The sequence below is a fragment of the Lissotriton helveticus genome, chromosome 8 (assembly GCF_964261635.1).
Source record: "Lissotriton helveticus chromosome 8, aLisHel1.1, whole genome shotgun sequence".
NCBI lineage: Eukaryota > Metazoa > Chordata > Amphibia > Caudata > Salamandridae > Lissotriton > Lissotriton helveticus.
Genome location: NC_136069.1, coordinates 232,215,931 through 232,239,529, shown reverse-complemented (window position 1 = coordinate 232,239,529; position 23,599 = coordinate 232,215,931). Strand labels below are relative to the sequence as shown.

Sequence of the window (23,599 nt, the reverse complement as noted above, 5' to 3'; positions counted from 1 at the left end):
GTTCATCATTCATAAACTTTCTACATCGTTAGAAGACTACTGTAATTCTATGAGTAACATTGCTGTATCTAACATAAAACAAAATGGAATGAATAGATGTTACACAATACTGGCACTACTATACTATTAAAAAACAAACAGATAATCCGGGGTCTGATTTACCAGCTGACTGGTAAATCAGACCCCGGATTATCTGTTTGTTTTTGATCTGATGGATTTGGGGATTTAATCCGTGATAGGTCTATAAATTCCCTTGGACCCTCTATTACCTTTGTGTTTTCTTTCTACTAAACTATTCTCAGGCGCTCCACCTGCCACGTTCAAGAACAATGCAGTTTCCACTGTCATTTCCTATCCATCAAACACTCACCCAATTTCCAAAGTGAAAGTATAAAAGGCAAATCCCCTCGATTTACCATACTTGCTCTGTCCAATACAATTTGAGGATGGGATTTTCACAAACCCGTTACGTAAGCTGTTTACAATGCAAGTCACACTTTTTTCCAAAATTAATTTGGTATTTATGTGAAGCTTATACAAAATTAATTCTAATGCAAGTCAAGGAGGAACACATGAAACGCATTCCTCATTAGTGGCAACTCAGAGCAAAAATAAACATCACGTAACAGGCTATGTCATTTAATAAGAGGCCACTGCATCAGAACATTAGCTTCTTCACTGATGCTCTTTCAAATAATTACTTTGCTTTTGTTACTTTGTCATTTTACATTAGCCTAGTGCTTTGCAAGTGCTTTTGCTTTTATCTTGTTCTAACACTTGGTCTAATCTAGGCATGTCTAACATTGCTTAGTAGCTTTGCTCACTGTTAGCCCCTTTGTTTGCCCTTTGTTCAACAGGTGAATGCCCTCCCTTAACCGCTACACAGTTTTCCTGCCTAAGAGGGACCTTCCTTGGGACCCTGAATTCACATTAACTTCTTTTCCCATTCCAAATGTTTTCCAGATTAAAGGCCTTATTTTGAGTTAGGCAGATGTCCTGTCCACCTTATTAATACTTCACTCTAAATATAGCAAAAGGGCCACTCGCCATATTTTGGTGGATGTTCTGTTCCACCAACCTCTAAAAATAATCCTAGAACTTTTGTTGCAATCACCCCCATTTAAAGTTGTGTCCTGGACTCGAAGCAGGCCACCTTACCGCAAGTAAGTGTGTCCCTTTCGAAAATCACGATCATATAAGCCTTTCCTCGTGACTCTATGCCTCCTGCTAACCATGTTCATCACTGCAGTGTTTGTTTAGGGTGAAAAGGCCAAGATTTACTGATGTTGATCCAGTTTTTCCTATTATGTCCCAGCAAATTTCAGTAATTTTAGTACTTGCACTGCTTTCAGAGCATGAAGCTCATAGACTAGTTTGAGGTTTCACTTTCATTACATGATGGAATCTAAAAAAAAAAAAAAATTATATGTTTTTCTATTCTCTTTTCCAATAATAAAAAAATCATTGAGCAAAAAGGAAAAAACCCTCAAACCAACCAGTATTTTGCAACAACTAATATGCTTCATAAGGGCTTATCATATCTTAAAATGTTATCATTACAATACAAATGGGCAATTAACCACAGACGAAGATACAAAGAAATATCCAAGAAAAGAATAGTGTAGGAAGGCAAGCAAAGGAAAAGAATTAAAAAACAACAAACAGGCTTGCTACCCTCGGAACAGTCTGGATGCCCCTCGCTTTTCAAGTCTGGGGTGCGCCGCCCTCTGCTATGTGGTCCGGGCGCGGCTCCACACACAACTCCACCGAAACCCCCACGAAATCTGCATAATGTATCCGGTTGAGGGAAGCTAACCATATCGGAGTATCCAGATGTGACATGGAGCCGATCGGTGCGACTCTGATCTGGGAGGACGGCGAATAACTTTAACTAGACCTTCGGGCCCTGTGGGCCGCAGAAGCCGGGACCTGGAGCAAAAGGCGGAGCCAAGAAGGCAGCAGCGCCGACAAACAAAGCGGACCGAAAGGGGTGGAGAGAAGAAGTAGAGTGCGCATTTGTAGCGTACGAGTGAGAGCAGGATAAGCAGAGGGGGGTGATCGGGTGCCTGGCGGCGCAGGAAACCAGTGGCAGATCGGCAAAAGGTACTCCTGCAATGGGCTCGGCTCCCTCGTGACTCGGGACACCAAGGGAGCCGTGATTTGCAGGGGGAGCGAGAAGTAAGATGGGCTGTGTCTGGACGGGAGGAACCCACGCACCGGACCACCGTGAGCCCCCAGCGCCAAGAGCAGCGGTGAGTGAATTGGGCCCCCCTCCTCCCTATGGTGCTCCCCGGGACAGCGAGCATTCCTCACAGCAGGGCCGATAGGCGGGGATCAAGAGACCCGGACCACATAGCAGAGGGCGGCGCACCCCAGACTTGAAAAGCGAGGGGCATCCAAACTGTCCCGAGGGTAGCTGGGCAATGACCGCAGCGTAACGAGACTTGAGCACCAGACTGGGACTGCCGACGGGAGACACGGGAGCGGCCCGGGGTGAATGAGCCTTTGTGCCAGACCTCAAAATGGTGCCCGTGAGAGACACAACCTAAGCAGCAAAGTACATAAGTTAACCGTACACATCAGCAAGAGCAATTAAGACACTGTAAACACCATCATACTGCCAAGCACATCGGTGCCTCCCCACACAAGCGTCCAGGAGTTTCAAGGATAGTTCAAACTCTTGCCTCATAAAAGAACACTAAGCACTGAAATGACCTGAGCCACAGGGTGGATGTGGACACCACAGGGAGTGTGAATCTGAGTAGCAGAGGCCTGAGACACTAGGAAGAGAGACCCTCTTAAGCACAAGAGAGAGGAGAGAAATTGTTACGAAATTGACTTCAGGGAGAAAACCGAGACCGGACTACTGAGGGCATCTCGGCTCCCTTATGAAACATTAAGCTGACATTAGGCCTTGGGAGAAACCAAGAGGAAATCGATCCCACGCAGGTGAATTGGAGGGCTCCTCTATGCCGCCCAAAAAAACAACAGAGTAAGAGAGCCTCCTCCTACTTTACACCCACAGTCGCTAAGGACCCACAATCCACCAGAGAAGGGGAGAACGTCATGGCACTTTCTAAGGAGGACTAATTGCTTGCATCCCTGAGGGAGTTCAAGCAGGAACAATGGAACCTGTGAATCTTGTCAATGACCGTAGAGACTATTTTTGGCCGCTGCCCGGTGGAGCTACTTTGTTAGCGGAGATGAGCTGTTGACTTCCCCATCAGCTGTCACCTACCCAGCCGGACACTGGACAGACTCAACATGCTCTACATGAGAAGAACGTCGATGCTCGTCCAATTTTCCTATCATGGCTGTCCTTCGAGACCCACGACACGGAGCCTCCATTTTGTTGTTTCTTGTCCTCTCCCTCGGTCCGTTGACTTCATCCTGCCAACACTTGGACATTGCTCCTCGGCTTGACGTCCTTATCTCTTTCTCCCCCCCCCAGACCCTCGTCCTTCCCATCACCTATCTCATCTCCCCCCCTCTCTCTGCGCCTTTTGATGTCTTATTTCTCTGTTCACTCTGTAGATAAGTAATATATAATAGTTTTTAGCCTAATCGTTATGTAATTGGAATCCTGAGTGAATTTGCTATTTGCATAGTTACAACTCTAACCACTAATATATGTAGTAGTTCTTTGTACTTAATATCACTATTTTGTGATTCTGAGCTTTCCCGTTTGCATCTCTCCCCTGAGTGACTCATACATTTCCTTTTCTGCTACATGTATCTCTTCCTTGTGGGACTCTTCAACTCGCTGACTCCCTCCCTTTGTTCTCCCTAACCCCTGCGTTTCATGGATACTGTCTTTGTCTAGCTCACTAATTTACCCTGGTATTGTATGCTTTTTCTTTCTGTAATTAATGTGATTTTTTTTTTGCCGTTTGTTCCCCCTCTGTTGACCTGCCAGTTCCGACCCGCCCCCTGTCCCTTGTTGCCCTTTGACTAAGCACTCCTTCTCCCCTTGTTGGGGAAAGATCCAATATTCATATTCTGGAGTCTGTGACCCCTCAGAGAGTCCACAGCGTCAAGGGAGCCAAGCACAGTTGAGGTAGGGTATGGTGCCCCTTGCCTAAGCACTCCCTCTCCCCTTTTTGGGGAAGGATCCAGTAGACACGCCCTGGAGTTACAGAGACCCCTCTTAGAGTGTCCACTGCGTAAAGGGAGCCTCTCGCAACGGAGATGGGGGAATGATAGCACTTCCCCTGGGATCACAGCTTACTGGACTTTGGACGCAGCTATTACTAGTCTACCGGTTTGTGCCCCCGCCACCCTCCCCCTCCTCTTTCAGGCTATGTCTCTCCCCCTCCCCCTCCTCTTTCCCTCCTTCGTTCTGTCTACTTCCCCTGCTCCTACTCCCTCAGCCCTGAATCTCTCCCCTTGCCTACTTTTCCCCTTACGTATATATCCTTATTGTTTGTCTCGACACAACATGTAACTATGTAGCTATGCTCTAAAACTGTGTAAACTTTGTAAAGATGTAACCTTCAACTATGGTCTGATACTCATGTAAAGCGCTCTGATACCCCCGGGTCTAGCCAGCGCTATATAAAACCTTTCAAATAAATAAATAAAATAATCTGGTCCGCGCCTCTCATTCTGGCTTAAGCCAGTGGCAGCGTTAGCTATCAATATCCTCAAGAAGCTTTGAACGTAGTAACACGCACCTCTGTGTCTTCTGGTAAAATGACGACTTATCAAGATAAGTGCTGTGAAAATCTAAAATCCTAATAAAAACAAGGACCCGGCTATATCGCCCTGGCCACCAAGGTATTTGGAATCAGCTTTTGTGGTGGTTTAACTATAAATGACTAGGCACGTCATAAATCGCTTGCCTACGCCACAGATTTATCAAATGCTTTTGCTTATAACTTGATGCCCCTTATCCCTCTTGCTCTCTTTCAGGAATCAAACTACCAATGTCGCTGCCAGTATACCTTCGCCTCTCCCACCAGAAGGTCCTAATTTGTTCGTTTGGCACACTTTTTCCTTGATTGTTTTAGTTCGCAGAAGTAAAGAGTTTCTGACTTTTATTAAATTACACCGCTTCCTTCAGGTTAATATTTCTTTATTGCAGCTGAGGTTTGAAAGTAAGTGTAAAATGTAGAGAAACATGGAAATAGATACCTCTTAGCTTTTGTTTCTGCACTAGACTCGGAAAATCCCCATTTACAGCATGACACTAGTCTTCGGTTTCCACTAGTATTTGTATTGAGTTTAGAACTGAAAGGCTGATTTAGACCATGGGGGTGGCCTGCCCTTTGTCAGGTTGCATTATTGTTTTTCTGTTTGTAACCTGACTGTAACAGACATAAAAAAGTATAAATAGGGTGGCCGGTTTGAGGTCTTTACCAAGACACCCTATACTTCATCACAGTAAGTTTTTCGACAGTGAAGCAGCAGGGGCACTGCCGTTGCGAAACTGATGGTTCGACGGAGCTGGCCTACTGAGAGTTTGGCGGACAGGGTACTTTATAATGTTTGTGACAGAGTATCTTTTCCACCAAACTCTATATTTGGTGCTATTTCTACTAGTTGCTCTCCATTGAACCACTACATTTCTGGATCAACCTACATTTCTATATCTAGGGGGACTCCTTGTTGAACAGTGTGAACCTAGCCTAAAGGCAGCTGAGCCCCATACAGTATTTACAATCAAGGAGTTGGTGTCTGGGTAGCAGGGTTCTGAAAGCAGAAGTCACTGTTGCTGTGTTGTGATGTAGTGTACTTTGAAAAGATGTTTCCTCAGCGCTTCCCTAAACTGGAGCAGTGATGGGACAGTCCTGATGCATATTCAAATGTTGTTTCAGGTCCTTAATGCATCGATGGATAATCAGTTGGACTGGGTTTTATTGTTTTGCAATTCTTTGTCTCCATTCTAAAGGCATAGGCTGCAGACATGCTTCTATTGTCTGCTTCTTAAGTTCATATGTCAGTGCGGACACAGTTGTCTTTATAATGATATCAGGGCCGATTTCTCAGAGCCAAAATGTTGCTAGCACTAGAGGTGGCTAAAACGTTGAACTGACTCCCAATCTCAGTAATGCACATTTTCTGAAAGGTAGGAAGCCAACACAATGAGATTTTAAAATAATATATGGTTGTAATGTTTTATACAAAAAAAATAAGCTGCGAGGAACATCATGTCTATATTAACAATTGATCATTCTGCTTTTTGAGTGGTGACCCCTATCACATTATACACAAACACATTTTTAACTGGGAAAATTGTACATCGCATTGTGTAGCCATAGGGGTCACTGGTCCAATTCGTATCACAGACTTTTCAATCTTTGAGTATGTCCTACACAGTGGTGAGTGTCACAATTCCCATGAGAACATTCCCCTACACTTCCCCGGAGTGGGTCTTGCAGATCAGCGAACCGGGACCTGTAGGCGTGGACAGCAGATATGCAAGATTGCTGAACGGATGTGCGGACCAGGAGGTGACTGCACTAGAGGCTACCGGCTGGCTGATTCTCCTTCCTACGATGTTGCTTTACTGATTTCCGATAAGAAAGTATTTGCCTATTCAAATCTGTAATGGTTTACGAAGGCAACATTGCAATCAAGAAAAAATTAAAACATGCTTTGTGTACAGAAACATCAGAAAAGAAAGACACTCAACTATTCAATCAAGAAGAAAACGATCTTTGCACATTCATGCTCACCCAGGTTGATGGTAAAAAGGAACTGATGCATGAGGCAGACACTACAATACACAAAGATAAGGTAAGTGCCTTCGTAATGGACGGACATGTGCTTTCGGCAGCAATGCAATGTTTCTTCAACTCTTTTTCCTAGTACTGCAACCACAAGTCACAATCTTAACATGTTGGGATTGGAGGTGCTCCTGAAGCCCTTTATCTCTGAAGATATTTAGGGGGTACGAGAGGAGTCCGTGAGTTGTATTTTCTATGAGATACAACATACATATTTGCTACTGAAGTACTGCCATCAATCCTAAGGTGTTACTGCCAACATGGCTGTCTCTAGATCATACCTGCAAATGTGTTGCCTTGTGGCCATTTAATTTGCTATGGCAATGTTAGACTGATACTATATAGTTGAAGCGTTGCAAGTTGAGGGGGTTTCTGTGTTGCCCTAATTTTCACAAGTCATAAGTTTCAGACAAACCACTTAATTTCTGTTTACTGATGTCACAAGTCTCTGCCCTGTAATATAATTAATTATATTTCAAAATGTAGTTTTCAAACTTCAGCAAATCTTCCTCGAAACGTTTCTATATATTTACAGCAAATCGTCCGCCATAGTAATGTTTTTATAGCATACTTTAACTCTTCTATGCGCTGTAACTAGCAGCTATTCATGTAACCCAATCCAATGGGGTACCCAAGTTACTGACTTTAAGATTAATGATGAAACACCGACTCAACCTTGTTAAGATTCAAACTCATGGCCTGCGGATGATCACAGCTTCCAGCAGGGAGGTTTCAGCACATTGAGCCGCCCTGACAACCATTATGACAAATGAGCTTTCAAAGACAACACAGCTGCAAACACAAATGAACAATTATCATTTCTAAGCATGACTACAGCCAACAGTAACCCACCGATTACCTGAGCTGCTTTCTGCTGCATCAACTTGCTAAACCTTTGTTCTTCACGAAGCTTCTGTTCCATTTCTTGGATTTTTTTCTAGAAGGTAAAGATTATTAACATTAACAAGTGATCTAATTGCACAGAAATTCATTCACATATGCAAGAGCTCACCTACTCTCACATTTCACTGACTAAAGGTAACTGAGCTTATCAATCAAGAGCTTCACGAGCAATCAAACATCCGTGTTGCCCTCTTTGCCTCAAAGTGAACAGCTTCAGCAGTGAAGCAATAAGTAGCAAATGAACAAGTGATTGTACTCAATACCACATGCTGCTGACTCACTTTGCTATTCACAACAGCTGTAAGGTGAAACATACCCCAATATACCCAACCATTAAACTCTTACTGCAAAAATATGACCAACGTTTGCAGCTTGGCTTGCAAGAGTGAGGCGTTGCTGATTCTAGAGCACAGACTGTAGAAAAGTGCCTTTTCTGTAGCAGCAATACACCCAAGATATACAATTTGAAGCATACGAAGAACAGGAGATAACACAGTAAACATAATGCATTTAAATGTACTGAATGAATGAAGAGATGTATACAGTGCACGGCTACTCTAGAGTGTACCAGTGCTAGAGTGCGTACAGAGGAGGTGATCCACTTGAAGGCTAAAGAGATATGTTTTCATTTGTTTTCGGAAAACCTTCTCGGACAGATTTCTGGGAGGCACAGGAAGGTGATTATAGCTAGAGGACACGCGCACTTAAAAGGACGCACCCCCCTGCCCAGTTCTCTTAAAATGGTGGACTGCAATCAGTAGAGCTTTTCCTGAGTGGAGCGTCATGCTAGGAGAGTACAGATGGATTCTCTTTAGGTATTGAGGGCCTGCAGGGCATGGTGAGAAAGTAGTAGGGATTTGAAGGGGATTGTTTTGCTAAATGGGAATCAGTGTAGCGGTTTTAGATATGAGGATGTGGAGGTGTGTTTTAAAAGAATGAATAAGAGGCATACAGCTATGTTCTGCACTATTTGCAGCCGTTGAATCAAGAAAGCAGGAAGGCCTAGGTACAAGGTATTTGTTTAGTCCAATCTACCCAAGATGGATGCTTATACAACATTTTTCTGGGCTTCCCAGGGAAAGAGAGGCAGACATTTCTTGAAGGCCTTCATTAACAAAAAACACACGCTTACTAAAGCAGAGAGTTGGCCCTTGAAAGAAAGCTGGTCATCAATTTCAACCCTAATATTTCTTGCAGATCCTGTGGGCGGCGGGGGAAGGGTGTCCCCAGGCCAACAGCCTATTAAAACACAGAGGAATGAGAATATTCTGTAGTAAAATTAGGAATACACTGGATCTGCAAGAGGTTACAGCTTTGTACTTACAGCAAACTGGATTGCGAAGAGGAGACCTCCTCTTGGCTTATCAAAGCCATTAAAGGAGCACAATCTCAGAAGACAAAGTGTCTCATCTCAGCATTGCATCAAACTGAGGATAAATCCTACTGAATGTCGAACAGGATTTGGTGAAGTATTAATTGCAGCAGCATAGTAACTGATTAGTATTTGCCTAGCTCAAAAACTCTGATCATAAAAAACAATCTTGTGAAACAATCTGGTATTGAAATACTGAAACATATCCAGCACTACTGACTCCTCATGTAACAGCGCACAGATGAGGATTAGACCAAAAGGATCAAACAGCCCAACAAAGATCCCTAGAAAATGAGGAACACACCTTCTACAAAAACAGGAGGAGTAAAGCATGAAGGGTATGCCTCTGCTGTCATGTCTCCAGAAGAAGAAATTGAGGTTTCTTCTAAATTCTACCTAAAGGTAGTGCAAGATTATACAGCCATCTACGTATCCCTCTTGATTTAGGATTGCTACAGATGCCACTGGTGCTGTGCCAGTCTAATGTGATCTACAGAACCTTGTGGGGAGACTCGGAGGGCAAAATCTTCAAGTAGGCAACCAAATGGCTAGCCTGCAAACTCAAGGTATTAAACAGACTAAAAAACACATTGGAGACAAGGGTTGTGGACAGGAAGGGAGGTCATGCAGTAATAAGATTAGGAGCACTGGACTTCGAAGAAGTTAAAAGCAGATGCAAACGAATTCCTGACAAAAGGATCTCGAAGTATGTTAGTAAGAAAATATTTTCCTGATCCTTTCAATAAAAAACGGTCAATGGGGCTTTTCTTGCATCATTTTCTGGCTTTCAGTCAAACCCCTTTATAAAACAAATACAAATCCTGACTCCCCCTCATACCCTATTCCCTGTGCATCTCTAAGGTTTACTGAATTATTTTGTTATGACTCCTCTGTTAGTGTTCAACATGAGCCCTCTCCTCTCCAACACTCTCCCAAGCTCAGTCAATTCACGGAACCCATTCTAACAGTGAATTGACTGCCATTCTAGACATTAGTTGAGAGATACATCGTACAGTTAGACCAAGAGGCTGTTTAAACAACTATTTCCTAGTATGCAAGTATGGCTGTAAGAAAGTGGCTCTATATATACTGGACCAAAGTAAGGTACAGTGTGTATAGAGTCCCCAGTCTCCAGAGGTATGACAGAGGTTAAAGTCAGATATGACCTTACTTGTAGCTTGGTCGAGCAGTAAGGCAGTATCAGAGGACAGTGTAAAGCATTTATTGTGCACACTCAGTCAGCAAAAGGTTTCACACACTCAAGAAAAGAACTCTAGGCCAATTGTTTTATATCAGAAGATATAGTTTTATTTTAGAACCAACAAGTATCAAAATATACTTTTCTCAATAGGAGTGACTTTAGGTATTTACTTTGCAAAAAGGCAATAGACTGTAAGTACAATAGCTACAGTAGTTGCAATAGGCAACATAATTTCAAACACAATTTAACATTGAGCTCAATGGGTTTTGCTAGATAAATGCAGTTGATTACTTTAGGGATTACTTTTCTAACCCCAGGACTGGATCCTAGATTCAGTCCCAGGACATGTACTGTAAACAGTTAAGTAAAAGCGTTTTAGTTACAGTAGTGATTTTTAAAGGATATAAATATATTTTCAAAGTTGACAGTTAGAAACTTTTCAGTGAAAACCAAGCAACGGCGATCCCTTGGGTCGAGGAGTTGGTAGAATTCGGGTCTATATCAGGCTATGTGGCAAACAGATCGAAAACAGAGGTCATGTGTTGGAATCTGGACCAATGGAGGGGTCCAGTGAGTTCAGAGTTTAGATATCTGGGGATATATATCGTGAAAGATCTGGAAAAAATCCCCCAGTTAAATCTGAATAGAGTTACCAGAGAAATAGATCGTCTGTTTAGCAGATGGAGAAATCTTCCCTTAATCATCTATGGGAAAATTAACCTCGTGAAGATGGTCATTCTCCCCAAGCTTTCCTATTTATTTTCCACGATACCTCTAACCTTCCCAAAAAAGAAAATCAGTAAGGTGCAGAGTAAGATAGGAAGCTTTATTTGGGGGGATAAAGGGGTCCGATTAACTTGGAAAAATCTCAGACGAAGACTAATTAAAGGAGGGTTGGCTCTTCCTGACATCAGCCTGTATGCAGTATCATTCCAGTTTAAGAGCATTCGGATGCTACTGAAACCAGATGGGTCGGCCTGGTGTAGATTGCTGGAAGAAATGGTGAGAGCAGAAGGGGGAGGTGGAGGCGAGGCTTTCATGTATAAGTTTGGATCCCCCAGATTTTTTAAGTGGGTTCGTTTGAAGGTTCTAAGGGCAGCTCTGGAGCTGTGGCACAGGGCGAGGCTCAGTTGGGGGATAGGTTATTATTCAGATTTGGATCCTGTCTGGGACTCGCCCGGAACTCCGGAATGTCTGAGAGACACCTTGGCACTACCAATAAAGAGGGCAGGAATTACCACTTGGATGGAATTGATAGATGTTGAAGGAGTACATCCATGGGAATATCTGAGGGCAACGATAGGGATTGGACTATCTAGATTCAAATATCTCCAGCTAGTATCTTGGTATGGTGCGGAACGGGAGGAGATAAAGGGAAGTGGGGAGATTGAGAGGCTGTGTCAATCCGCCCTACCATTAAAAAAGAAATATCGGTACAATCACCTATTAAAAGCTGAAGATCTTGTGATGCCCCCCTCAGAGGCGGTATGGAACCTATCCTCCCAAGGGATCTCAGGTAGAAGCCCTTTTTGAGCCATCTTTAAAGACACTATATAAGTTTAAAAAACCGGCCTGTTTGAAAAGAATCACTTTTTTGTCATCAACAGACTTTACTATACTCCCTGTAAGATAGCAAAATTTGCCCCAGCACCTCCACCTAAATGCCCGAGATGTCATACTCCGCTAGCCAACGACGTCCATATTTTTTTATGAATGTACAGAGTTGGAACATTTTTGGAAAGAGGTGGGGGATACTCTTTTGGAAGTTTTTAAAACTAGGGTGGAGGTTAATCTCTCCTTAGTTTTCTTTGGAGGTGGCCTTTTCTGTCAGACTGCATCACGGCGGGACAAAGGTCTGTTACTATATATGATCCTATTGGTGCGGAGAGATATCTGTAGAAGATGGAAAGACCACCTCCCCCTAAAAAGAGAGGACTGGCTTAAAGCATTGTTTTTTATGGCCCGGTTAGAGTATGAGGGTGTAGAGGATAAGCCGACTAACATCTGGCATCCTCTAATGAGTTGGGGACGAAGCCTAAGACTGATCCAGCTGGTCCAATGATTACACCACGTCCCCGTACAAAAAGGGGATGGGTCAGGTGACCCAAGCGAGTGCGGTAAGCCGAGTGGTCCCCAGTTAGCAAACATGGCTGTACAAGCTCCGCAGCGGCTTGACAAGGTGAGATGAGGACGAAAAAAACAAACAAATAAGCAATGTTATCCTATCGGAGGAAATTCAAGTCACAGGTAAAGTACGTTCTCGTTACTTTTGTAATCCAGTACTAGACGCCTCAGTTCAGCACTGGGATCTCTACCCAAGACAGGTAAGTAATTACATTTTAGTAGTTGGTGCGATTTTTAAGGAATATTTCTAGTTTGCAAAAATCGACACTTAGAAGAAATTTCACAGAAAAACAGCCAATGGTTTCCTATGGAAGAAAATTCGAGTTACTGGTAAGTAGAGTTAGGATTACTTCTGCAGTTCAGTACTGGGCTAAAAGGTACAGTACTGGCTTCTCACCGGATCACAGGTGAGTATTTCGTAATTCGTTATTCGGCTGATTTTAGATGAATATTTTAAAGTTTCAAAACTCCACACTTAGAAGAAATTTCAAGTGAAAACCAGTCAATGTTAACCTATGGAAGGAAAGTGAGTTATCGGCTTTTAGATAAGTACTCGACTGGTAGAGTTAAGTTTCTGGGCATAGACTCAGGGGTCCCCTAGGGTCAGGTAGGTACAGTTGGTACACCCTCTGCAGCATAGGCAGGCGGGTGCAGAGGTAGTTGGGCCCAATGTTATCCAATGAAAGCCAGGGGGCCTTCGGTTGTTGGCTAGCAGGCCACGCGGCTGTGGGAGCTGTGCTCCTGGTCACTTGCTCAGGGCAAATGAGGAAGTAGGTTAGGACAAAGGTTGCACTGCCAGAGGCAGTTGGGCGGCTGGGTGCAGGGTGCTTTTTGAGCCATCGGGTGCTCAATGTTATTCAATGGACATCTTGAAGGATAGGTAGGCACCCAAGAGTTGGGCACAGGGGGCCGTGGGGTGCCGGGGTGTCTTTTGAGCTCGGGAAATCTTACCCCCTGCTGGTCGCGATTGGAGGAGTCCTTTGTCCTGACCCTGCAGGCGTCGTCAGGGTCGTCGAGGAGGGTCCTTGCTCACTGGATTCCAGGTCAGAATCGCCGGGGGACGTCCTCGGGGTTTTGATTCACTCCAGCACAGGCCAGGCATCGCGGGTACAGTGTGCAGGGTTCGCGGTTCCAGGCTGATGCCAGGGCTCGTTACTTGCTTTGAGCAGTACCACTGCTCGTGGGAGACCCAGGTAGTCAGAGTCACAAGGCAGTCAGGTCCTCCGGGGTTTTTGAGGTTTCTGACCACTGGCGACGCAGGGGTTTAGCAGGAGCAGGTTCAAGGGTCGATAGGCCTGTAGGGCTGGGGACAAATCAGTCGGAGTCTTCCTCTTTTTAGCAGCTGCACGGCAGGTCTTCTTGTTCCATGTTCTTCTTTCTTGTTTCGTCATCTGGATCTGAGGAAGGAAGGTTCAGGGTGCCCCTAAATACTAAATTTAGGGGCGTTACAGGTAGGGTAAGGGCAGGGACAAATGGGTCCCTGTCCTGGGGAGAGTACACCACTAGCCTGCTCCTCTCCTGTGGGAGGGGGCAGGAGCCTAGCTGTGATTGGGCAGGGCTCCCCATCCTCAAGATGGCCGGAGCCCGGAGTTGTGTTTCACCTCGCCTCTCCCACCTGAGGGGTGGAGTTGGCATAGGCTGGCACACCCCATTTCCTCATTTAAGGTTTCCCGCCATTCTTCCCACCAGAGTGTGGGTCAGAACCGGTGGTGGCCAGTTGCTGAGTACAGCAAGTGGTCTGGAGAAGCTCACAAAGGCGGAATGCCTTTGAAGCTTCCCCTGCCCATCCTGGGGAGGAGGCTTGGCACCTCTTCCCAGGATGTGCATTGTTGCAGGCCCAGGAGGGGCTCTCCACCCAGGGGTCCAGCAACATGTCTGCTGTGCGGCAGCCTAGGCAGCCTCTCAGACAAGACGTGGATTGTAGGTTAGGTTTCAGGGGGCATCTCTAAGATGCCCTTTGTAGTGCATTTTACATTAAATCCCACACTGACATCAGTGTTGGTTTGATGTGCTGAGAAGTTTGACATCAAACTTGTCAGTCTTCAGTGTAGTCATTATGGTGCTCTGGAGTTCGTAATGACAACCTCCCAGCACCATATACTCTTAATGGCATCACTGCACTTACAGTGCCAAGGAATGGCCCTGGGTACTTTAGGGGCACAGGGCTCATGCATCTGTGCCCTCACCACTGGCATAGGGCACCCAGCTAGAGGGGTGGCTGATGTATGCCAGGGCAGTGGGTTAGTGGGCATGGCACACAGGGATGTGTGCCATGTCGACTATTTGTTTAGTTCTGCACCAGGACACTCAACCTGCAAAGGCAGTGTGTGTGTGTCAGGGTACACGGCCCCTAAGGGTGGCACAATAAGTGCTGCAGCCCTTAGGGGTCTTCTCTAGTCACAATGCCCTGGGTACCTATGGTACCATCTACCAGGGGCTGACATGTGGCCAGAGATGCCAATTGGGTTTTAGGCTTTAGTACAGTTTTTAGGGAAGGAACACAGGCCCTGGGTACCTGATTGGCAGGGACCAAGGGCACACCAAGGAAAAGTGCATCAGGTATCAGGCAAAAAGTGGGGGTGTTACTGCAACAGAAACCCACTTCACTACAATGGCAAAACAAAACTACACAGGTCTATTTTTCACACTATTATGCATCAACTGGAGGATGTACTTAGGGTTGGTACCGACTATTCTAGTACAAAGCTTGACTGCAGAGAAACTTCAGATGGCTGAACAATTCAGGGTGTATCTGGTTTTCTTCTGAACCTGGACCTTTCCTTCTGTAGAAAGTGCTACTGTATTACCCCGTCTGACCTATAGTACATCTGTACTTGCACACAGCCTCTTCTTACTGTTCTAGTTGTCCCTATGCATTATGTGCCTGAAGTGTAAAGATTATGATGAGCAATTGGAAGAGTAATCCTCTTAACCAGATGTATCAGTGTATTGTTTAAAAAACTAGGGATGCCTACATACCTTTGCATGTTTGGACTGTTCTTAGTAGAATCATAATAACGAATAGTTCCAAAAAGAAAAATTGATCTGCTACCAACAAAGTTACAATACAGTGTGAATCATGGAAGAAAAAGGGTACACTAAACTTCTTTTTGCTTACCCAACGGTGCTGAACACATTCTAAATCAAAGTACTACTTTAAAAAAGATTTAAAGGTTGAAACAGCACATTTCCAATATACGAAACAGTCAGCAACCTATTGAGTGTGGAGCACTCTACAGGATGAAACAAGACGATTAAGGAGTTGTAAACTGTAATTCCATAAGTGATGCTTCTAAAGAGGTGTTGAAATCAACCCTTTACAATACAACTAATCCACTACTGTGCGAGTGAAGAATGTGGTGGATGCTGCAGAGGTAAAGAGTACCTAAGTTTAGGACTGACGCTGCTGGCTTTTCGACTTCGGGTGCATTGAACCCTGGTAACCAGATCTCATGGTCAGTGCCCTGACCCCAAACTGCATATGTTGGATTGACATACCCAATTGGCATGAGCCAGCTTACTTGTAAGTCTCAAGTATATGGTACCCAGGGCCTGTAAACTTGAAGGTCCCCCAGGGACTGCAATACTGGTTGGGCCACACCGAGTGTGACAATGAAAAACATGGCTCCCAGTCGGTCACTGGGGACTGGGAGGCCAGTTTTAAACCTCTAACTTGACTTTGATATTTATAAGAATTGCCCAGTGAAGTCCTCCCTTTTTGAGTCTCGCCTACGCAGCACGCATGCGCTGCATAGGAGGGCCTTTAGCCGTCGCTCTGGTCATTTTCACGCACACACTCGTGCTTGTGGCGGCATCCACCTTGTGGGAGCGAGCAGGGGCGCGCCACGAGTGCAGTGCTTAAAAATCAGCAGACTGCGCGCGCACGCGCACACCACTCCTGGGCTCACCTCCTGCTCCCCCTCTCTAGCACGCAGAACAAAAGTACAAGTTACTTACCTTCTGTAATGACGTATCTGGTAGAGACTGTTCTAGCCGCAGATTACTTAACGAAGAATTATCCCCAGGCGTGAGACTGGATCAGGAAAACATTTTTGCCACAGCATCCCTGCGCGCCAGGGGGACGGCATCACGCGACTTCCCCCAGGCGACGTCCGTGTACCTGATGTCAGCGAGGTCACATAAGTCCCGCCCGGACCTCCTACGTCAGTTCTCTTCGGAGGACATTTCCGCGACACAATGCGGAGTCATCAGAGAAACTGTGGAAGCATGGGAACAGTGTGGAAAAGAAAAAGGAATGGTGACTAAGAACACCATAAGGGGGGAGGAGCTTGGCGGGCATCCGAGATGGCCGCGTGAGCACAGCGCTCCCCGGACCCCCGCCACTCCCGGCATGATATCCTGAACTTATCCTGACTTTTTACGAGGATTTGTAAAGAGGACACTGGGCTGATTGCCCTGGACTTTTTGGAATTCGATTTGGACCCGGGGTTCCAGAGTTACGTCTGTTCGAACTTTCGGGCTCCACTCTCGAGGTACGCCCGGGACTGGGTGAGGCTCAGTGGCCGTCTTGAAGTTGAACAACAACGGCAGGGGGATTCGACCTGTGGGTCCCCCTCCTAAGTTTCGGTTTCGTTTCTGCCTCAGACTGAGACATCTGGCAGAGGAGCCTGGCCTGGGCTGCAGTCGGGGCACGGAACGGCTGTCGGGCCTTTGGCTAGCTAATTCTCCTATCTGTTGGCCCTTCTACTAGTGGTGTCCTAGCTGCGGTTCTTTGGTCCCGAGGCCCTACTTTCCTGAGGCCATTCCATCCAGCCTGGTTTATCACCCGGTGACGCAGTTCTGATATGGCGGGCAGAGGGGACCGAGAGACTCGAAAGACCAAGACGCCCCTGCGTGGGGGCCCGGTCCAGTCTAACGTGATGGACCGCTACACCCATTCCAAGGGGTCCCCCGGAGCCGCCCTGCCCGGAGCCAGTAATGCTGATCTCACTGTGGACGCGTCAACGGAGCCTTCTTTGCAGGACATCATGGGCGCCATTTCTGCTATGAAGGAGACGATAGGCCAACAATACGAAGCTTTGGCCCACAAAATCGACACCGTGGCCATTGATGTCAACTTGATTCGTGCTGACCTGTCGAAAACCAATGAGAAGGTGAAGTCACTGGATCTTAAGTCATCCAGTCTCACGGAGGACGTTTCGGAGATACAGACGGAGGTCGGCAACCTTCGCAGGGTGAACGACTTCATGACCCGGCGCTTGGAGGACTTTGAGAACAGGGCACGTCGCTGTAATGTACGCGTGGCCGGAGTTCCGGAGAACCCAGAACCTCACTCTGTTGATCTCCTTGTTGAGGACTTGATCCAGAACCACCTCTCTCCGTCTGGTCTGACGAAGTTTTTCGCTGTGGAACGTGCCCATCGTGTTCCGGGGGGCAAGGGTAAACCAGGTGCCCCGCCGAGGCCTATTGTTGCGAAACTCTTCCATTATAGGGATCGGGACGCTATCCTGCAAGCATCGCGTGTGAAGGGCCCGGTGGCCTTTGAGAACGCCACGGTGAACTTCTATCCGGACTTTTCTCAACAGGTCCAGAGACAGCGTATGGGCTTCCGTGATGTCAAGAAACGTCTCCGAGACATGGGGCTTCGCTACGCCATGCTTTTTCCGACCAGGCTGCGCGTTGAGTACAACGACCGAACCTTCTTCTTTGATCGGCCTGATTCTGTAAATGACTGGATGGACTCTCTGCCTGATCGATCTCCTGAGACTGAGTCCGCCGCCCACCCGGGTGGTGCTGAGGGTGGTGTGGAGAGCTGAACAATCCGCCTACGCCTGGGCCCTCTAATAGAGTAAACTCCTCAGGGATTTAATGCCTCAGTGCCTCTGCTGTTTGTGTATTCTCCTCATTATCTGTCTTACTCGGGGTGGCGGGTGGGCCGGAGCCTTTCCTCCTCCGGGGTTCTTTTTGTGGAATGGGGATTCTTGGGCGACAGGCACACTGCATGTTGGGGTGGCTATTTAGCATTTTGCAGGGTGGGGGGTGTTTTCTTGATTGTTGGGGGGTGGGTGGTTGGGATGTTCGATGTATTTGTGTTATATTTTCAAGCCGAATCAATCTGGCTTCTGCTCCTTTTTATGTCATGCTCATTGCGGGGGGGTTTCGGGGTTGCTGTGTGGGATGGGGGGTAGCGGGTTGAGGCTTGTTTCGTGAAATGTTAATGGTCTGGGAGATCGCATTAAGCGGAGTGTGGTGTTAAAATGTCTACGCCGTTTATCTCCCGATATTGTTTTCTTGCAGGAAACTCATTTGGTGGGCAATACTTGTCGTGCGATGAATAGGTGGGGGTATCGCCTTGCTGCACATTCGGGGTTTACCACGGGTTCCAGGGGGGTGGGTATCCTTGTTCGGGCTTCCCTCCCCCTAGCTATTGATGATGTGATCCTTGATGATCGGGGGCGTTATGCTGTCTTCGTGGGTCGCTATGAAGGTCGTACCCTCTCCTTGTTTACTGTGTATGTGCCCCCCGGCCTACAGACTTCTACCTTTGCCGATTTGGGCCGTGTGTTGTTGGACCTTCCTGATAGTACTCTTTTTCTTGCAGGCGATTTTAATTCTGTGATCTCCGGTCTACAAGATCGCTACCCCCCTAGGGATACTCCTTTAGCCCAACAGTGGTTAGGTGGGTTTTTGGATACGTTTGGTTTGGTGGATTGCTGGAGGCTCCTGCATCCTACCCAGCTTCAATACACTTTCCATTCGGGGGCCCACGGGAGTCTGTCTAGACTGGATTATTTCCTGATGCCCGCGGCGCAAACGCCGGCGGTGCGTGAGATCAGACACCTCCCCCGGGGCATCTCCGATCATTCTCCGCTCTGGCTTTGTTTTGAGTTAGGGGTGGAGGCGGTGGGCCGAGTGGCTCCAATTAACCCCTGGTATATTGCCTCCCCTGAGATCCGAACCCTTTTGACTAAGTCTTTAGATGCTTACTTTTTGGACAACGAGGGGTCGGTTTCCTCGGCGGTATCCCTGTGGGAGGCCTTTAAAACAGTGATTCGTGGGCAGGCCCTTTCTCTAATTGCTGAATCCAAGAAGGCTAGAAATCGGGAGGTGGTGGAACTTGAGATAGAGATCGCTGAGAGGGAGACCGACTTGGAGTCTGAGATCACCTCTGCTAAACTCCACGCCCTGGGTCTGAAACAATTTGCTTATAAATCCTTGGTCACAGATGCGACTAGACTGATGTTTCGGGAACAGCAGGGTCGTCTGTATGATGTGGGGGACAAAGCGGGTAAATTGTTGGCATGGTTGGATAAGAAAGAGAGAGCGAATCGTGTGGTGCCTGTGATTCAGTCGTCGAATGGTGTCGGAGTGACAGACCCGGTTGGAATAGTTGAATGTTTTGCTGAGTATTTTCGTGTGGTGTATACCCCTGTGTCTGGACGAGATGTGGCTGACTCTCGCCTTTTGTTGCGCGATATAGCTGTGCCCAGTGTTTCCGATCTGGACCGTGTCTCGTTGGAGTCCCCTTTTACTACGGATGAAATAGCGACTGCCATTCGTTCGCTCCGTTCGGGCAAGGCATTGGGCCCGAATGGGTTGCCAATTGAGCTGTACAAGCTACGCCCTGATAAGGTAGCGCCCTATCTTCGTGCCATGTTTTTGGAGTCCCAGGAGCGGGGTATTCTCCCGTATGACCAGCGTCTTGCCACGATAGTCGTAATTCCCAAGGACGGGAAACCGCGGGACCTTTGTTCGTCTTATAGGCCCATTTCCCTGTTAAATGTTGAGCCTAAGGTCCTGGCTAAGCTCCTGGCAACCCGCCTGCTGACGGTCATTAGCGACTTGGTTCATCCGGATCAGTCCGGATTTATCCCGCATCGCAACACGGCTCTTAACCTACGTCGTCTTCACGGCGCTGTTGCGAGGGCGGGGCTTCTGACGGAGCCGGCCATTTTGGCCTCGTTAGACGCCTCGATGGCTTTTGACACGGTTGAGTGGCCCTATCTTTGGGCAGCTCTCGAAAAATTTGGTTTTGGACCTGAATTTATTGGATGGGTGAAGTTGTTGTATGTGGAACCCTTAGCGCAAGTGGTGGTGAACGGTAGAGTTTCTGTCCCCTTTAGCCTTGGTAGAGGGACCCGTCAGGGTTGCCCCCTGTCTCCATTGCTTTTCGCACTGGCCTTGGAACCGTTAGCTGCGTGGCTTCGATGGGAACCCTCTCTCAAAGGGATCCGTTGGTCACCGGACTTTGAAGACCGCGTCTCTCTTTACGCGGACGACATTCTTCTTTATTTGACATCCCCGCGTAAATCTTTGAACGTCTTATTTGATGTTCTTACTTCGTTCGGTGCTAACTCGGGCCTTGTTATTAATTGGGCTAAGTCCTGTGTGTATGTTCTCTCGGGTGTTTTGCCCTCTTTGCCGGCCAGATTCCCTATCCAGGTGGTCCAGTCTGGCTTCAAGTATTTAGGGATTTTTATTACCCGAGATTCCTCCCTCCGGTTTGAGCGTAATCTCCTCCCCCCGCTTCTTAGATTGCGACTGGATGTGGCCCGTTGGCGTAAGCTGCCCCTGTCTCCTCTGGGTAGGGCTGCTCTTTTTAAAATGATGTCTTTGCCGCGGTTCCTCTACGCCCTTCAGAACTCTTTTGACGATGTTCCTGCTACTTATTTCAGAGAAATCGAGAGTCTGCAAAGACAATTGATTTGGGATGGGCGTCCACGTATAGCCCTTGCGAAACTTACTATCCCTTGGTACGACGGGGGCATGGCACTCCCCGACATCAAGAGGTACTACTGGGCAGCCCAGCTATCGGCCATTAACCATGCGATGTACTCGCCGGGTCGCGATCCGGCGTTTGAGATGGATAAGCTCCAGTTGCCGGGAGGGGACTTTAATAGAGCGCTATACTCCAGATCGGCCGGGCGCCATCTTGTGGGCCCGACCAGGGCAGCGGTCACCGTGTGGCGCGCAGCGAATGTGAGTTTGGGATGGGAGAATCGGCTGACGCTGGCGACTCCGCTTTATGCTTCTGAACGCTTGGGATGTCTCTGGTCTTCTAAGGGCTTTGACCGCTGGGATGTGATTGGGATTTGTAGAGTGGGTGACGTTTGTGTGAATGGTCGCGTGAAGTCATTCCAGGCCCTTAAGGCAGAATACGACTTGAGTGATAGAGAGTTTTTCCGGTATCTGCAAGTCCGACATGCATTGGCCTCGGTTCTGACTCCTGATGTGGCCCTGCCCGAGTCTTCCCCCCTTGAAGATCGTATACTAGATGGACACTTGCCCGACAGCACCATCTCTCTCATCTACAAGAAGCTGATTCATAATCGCGCTGATTTGTTGGTCCGACTCCGAGAGATGTGGGTAGGTGATGGATTGGAATTAGATGACGAGGACTGGCAGTCGGCACTCTCCTCCCCGAAGGAGGTCGCCATTCCCGCCCGTCTTCGTTTGGTGCAACTTAAGATCCTCCACCGGGTGTATGTGACTGGTCCGCGTCTGGTCGTGATGGGTTTTTCCCCGGATGGCTTGTGTAAGCGTGGCTGTGGGATGAGCGCTACCTTTATGCACATACTTTGGGAGTGTCCTGTGGTGGCAGCTTATTGGGTGGATGTGCTTGAGTTGATGACTGTGGTGACGGGTGTTGACCTGCGGCCTGAGGCCCGTCGATGTCTGCTGAATGTATGGGAACCCTCCGATTACTCTGTGGCCCAGACTAGATGGGCGACCCTGGGTTACATGGTCGCGAAGCGTGACATTGGCAACTCTGGGGCTCATCCCGGCCTCCTGACGTTTCAGTGTGGGAGGACAACATGGACTGGTCCATGTTCCGTGAGAAGACAGTCTACGTGGCTAGGGGCAGGCCGGGGGCGTGGACGAACATTTGGGGTCAATGGAATGCATACCGTGGAGACATTTGTACCCCTCCCTTGGTTGCCACCTCCGATGTTACCCTGTCTCCCTAGACTGACGTTCCCGAAATTTTTCGCTCTGTTCTAGGATTTTCCTGTCCTCCCTGCTTCCCCCCCCCTCACGGCCTTCCCGACTCTCATTGATGTGTTTTTGTTCTCCTGTTTCGTGACCTCCCCCTCTGCTATTTGGGCTGACTCGATTATTGCACTCGCCTTATGTTTGTGTTGGTTATTTTTATGTTTTATATAGAAAATTGTTGTATCCTGTTCTATGTCTGTAGCAATTTCGTTCTACGATTTGGCCTGACCTAGGAAATGATTGTTTCTTTCATGTGAAAAAAAAAAAAGAACACCATAAGGAGCAGTGCCAACACTGCAGTACCCAAAAGCAGGTAAAGAAGAAAAAACAGAGCACAGCCCTGAGCAGCCACCCTGCCAGTTATGAAACAGTACCCCCCTTAAGACAAGGAACATATGCAAAATGTCATGACAACATGTAGCAGGACTACAACCCCGACCAAGACACATGAAGGGAAGCCAGTTCCAAGACAAACAGGGAACGACAGACCTCCAAGGCAACCCCAGCACAGAGTGCGACAATCCCCCAAGGGAGCCAGGGCAGGGCACGGCCAAATGACCCAAACCCAGAGGGTAGCAGAGGGGCCAGGACCTTCAGAAACAAGAAGGAGGGAAAGGAGGGACGAAAGAAGGCCAGCCTCAATCCTGGAGCAACCAGTGCAGAGGAGCACAGGAGTACCTGTAGACCCAGGCTCTACAGTGCCAAAGAAGAGGAAGGAACAAAAAGCAAGACAACGTCTTGTCAAAGAGCAAAAGAATGCACAAACTCATAGTAGTCATCCACCGGGAGGCGAGTGCAGAAGGGCAAGCCAAAGGGTCCTCGCAGAACGGGGAGGAAGGGCAGGCCGTGAAGGAATCTGCGGCTAGAATCTTCTCTACCAGATACATGGTTACCGAAGGTATGTAATGCCTACATCTGATAGAGACTACTAGCCGCAGATTCCTTAACGTAGAATAGATACCCTAGCCGTACCCAGGGAGGGTCTGCGGAAGGACCTCACCAGCCTGGACATAACAGAGGGTCCCCCAGGGGACTAGTCCAATGGAGAGGGCAAAGAGCCTCGTCCTCCCAGGCAAGGGGGGAAATCCCCACCAGCAGAACACCACCGACCCCAAGAGGGACGAGGGAAGAAGAAAGACGAAGAAGAAGCCTGTTCACTCTCAACAGAGGAACCAAGGGCAAGGCCAGGGAGGCCGAAGCACCTCAAGCCCCTACAAGGCAACAGAGCTTCCATCCAATGCCAGGACAAGTAAGAGGAAGAACAGCCTGGGGCCCCAGGAAGACTGGGCAGGCTACACCTGACAAAGGGAGAAACAC

At 47.5% G+C, this 23,599-nt stretch overlaps 1 protein-coding gene across 3 annotated transcripts in view; it reads right to left on the bottom strand.

Moving 5' to 3' along the window:
• The window catches only part of CEP57 (centrosomal protein 57), a 447,591-nt gene that overhangs the window by 177,778 nt on the left and 246,214 nt on the right, over nt 1-23,599 (bottom strand). For all 3 annotated transcript variants that reach the window (XM_078656986.1, XM_078656987.1, XM_078656984.1), the window contains exon 6: nt 7,588-7,665. In XM_078656986.1, coding sequence (XP_078513112.1) covers nt 7,588-7,665 — 78 coding nt within the window. The remainder of the gene's footprint in view (nt 1-7,587; nt 7,666-23,599) is intronic.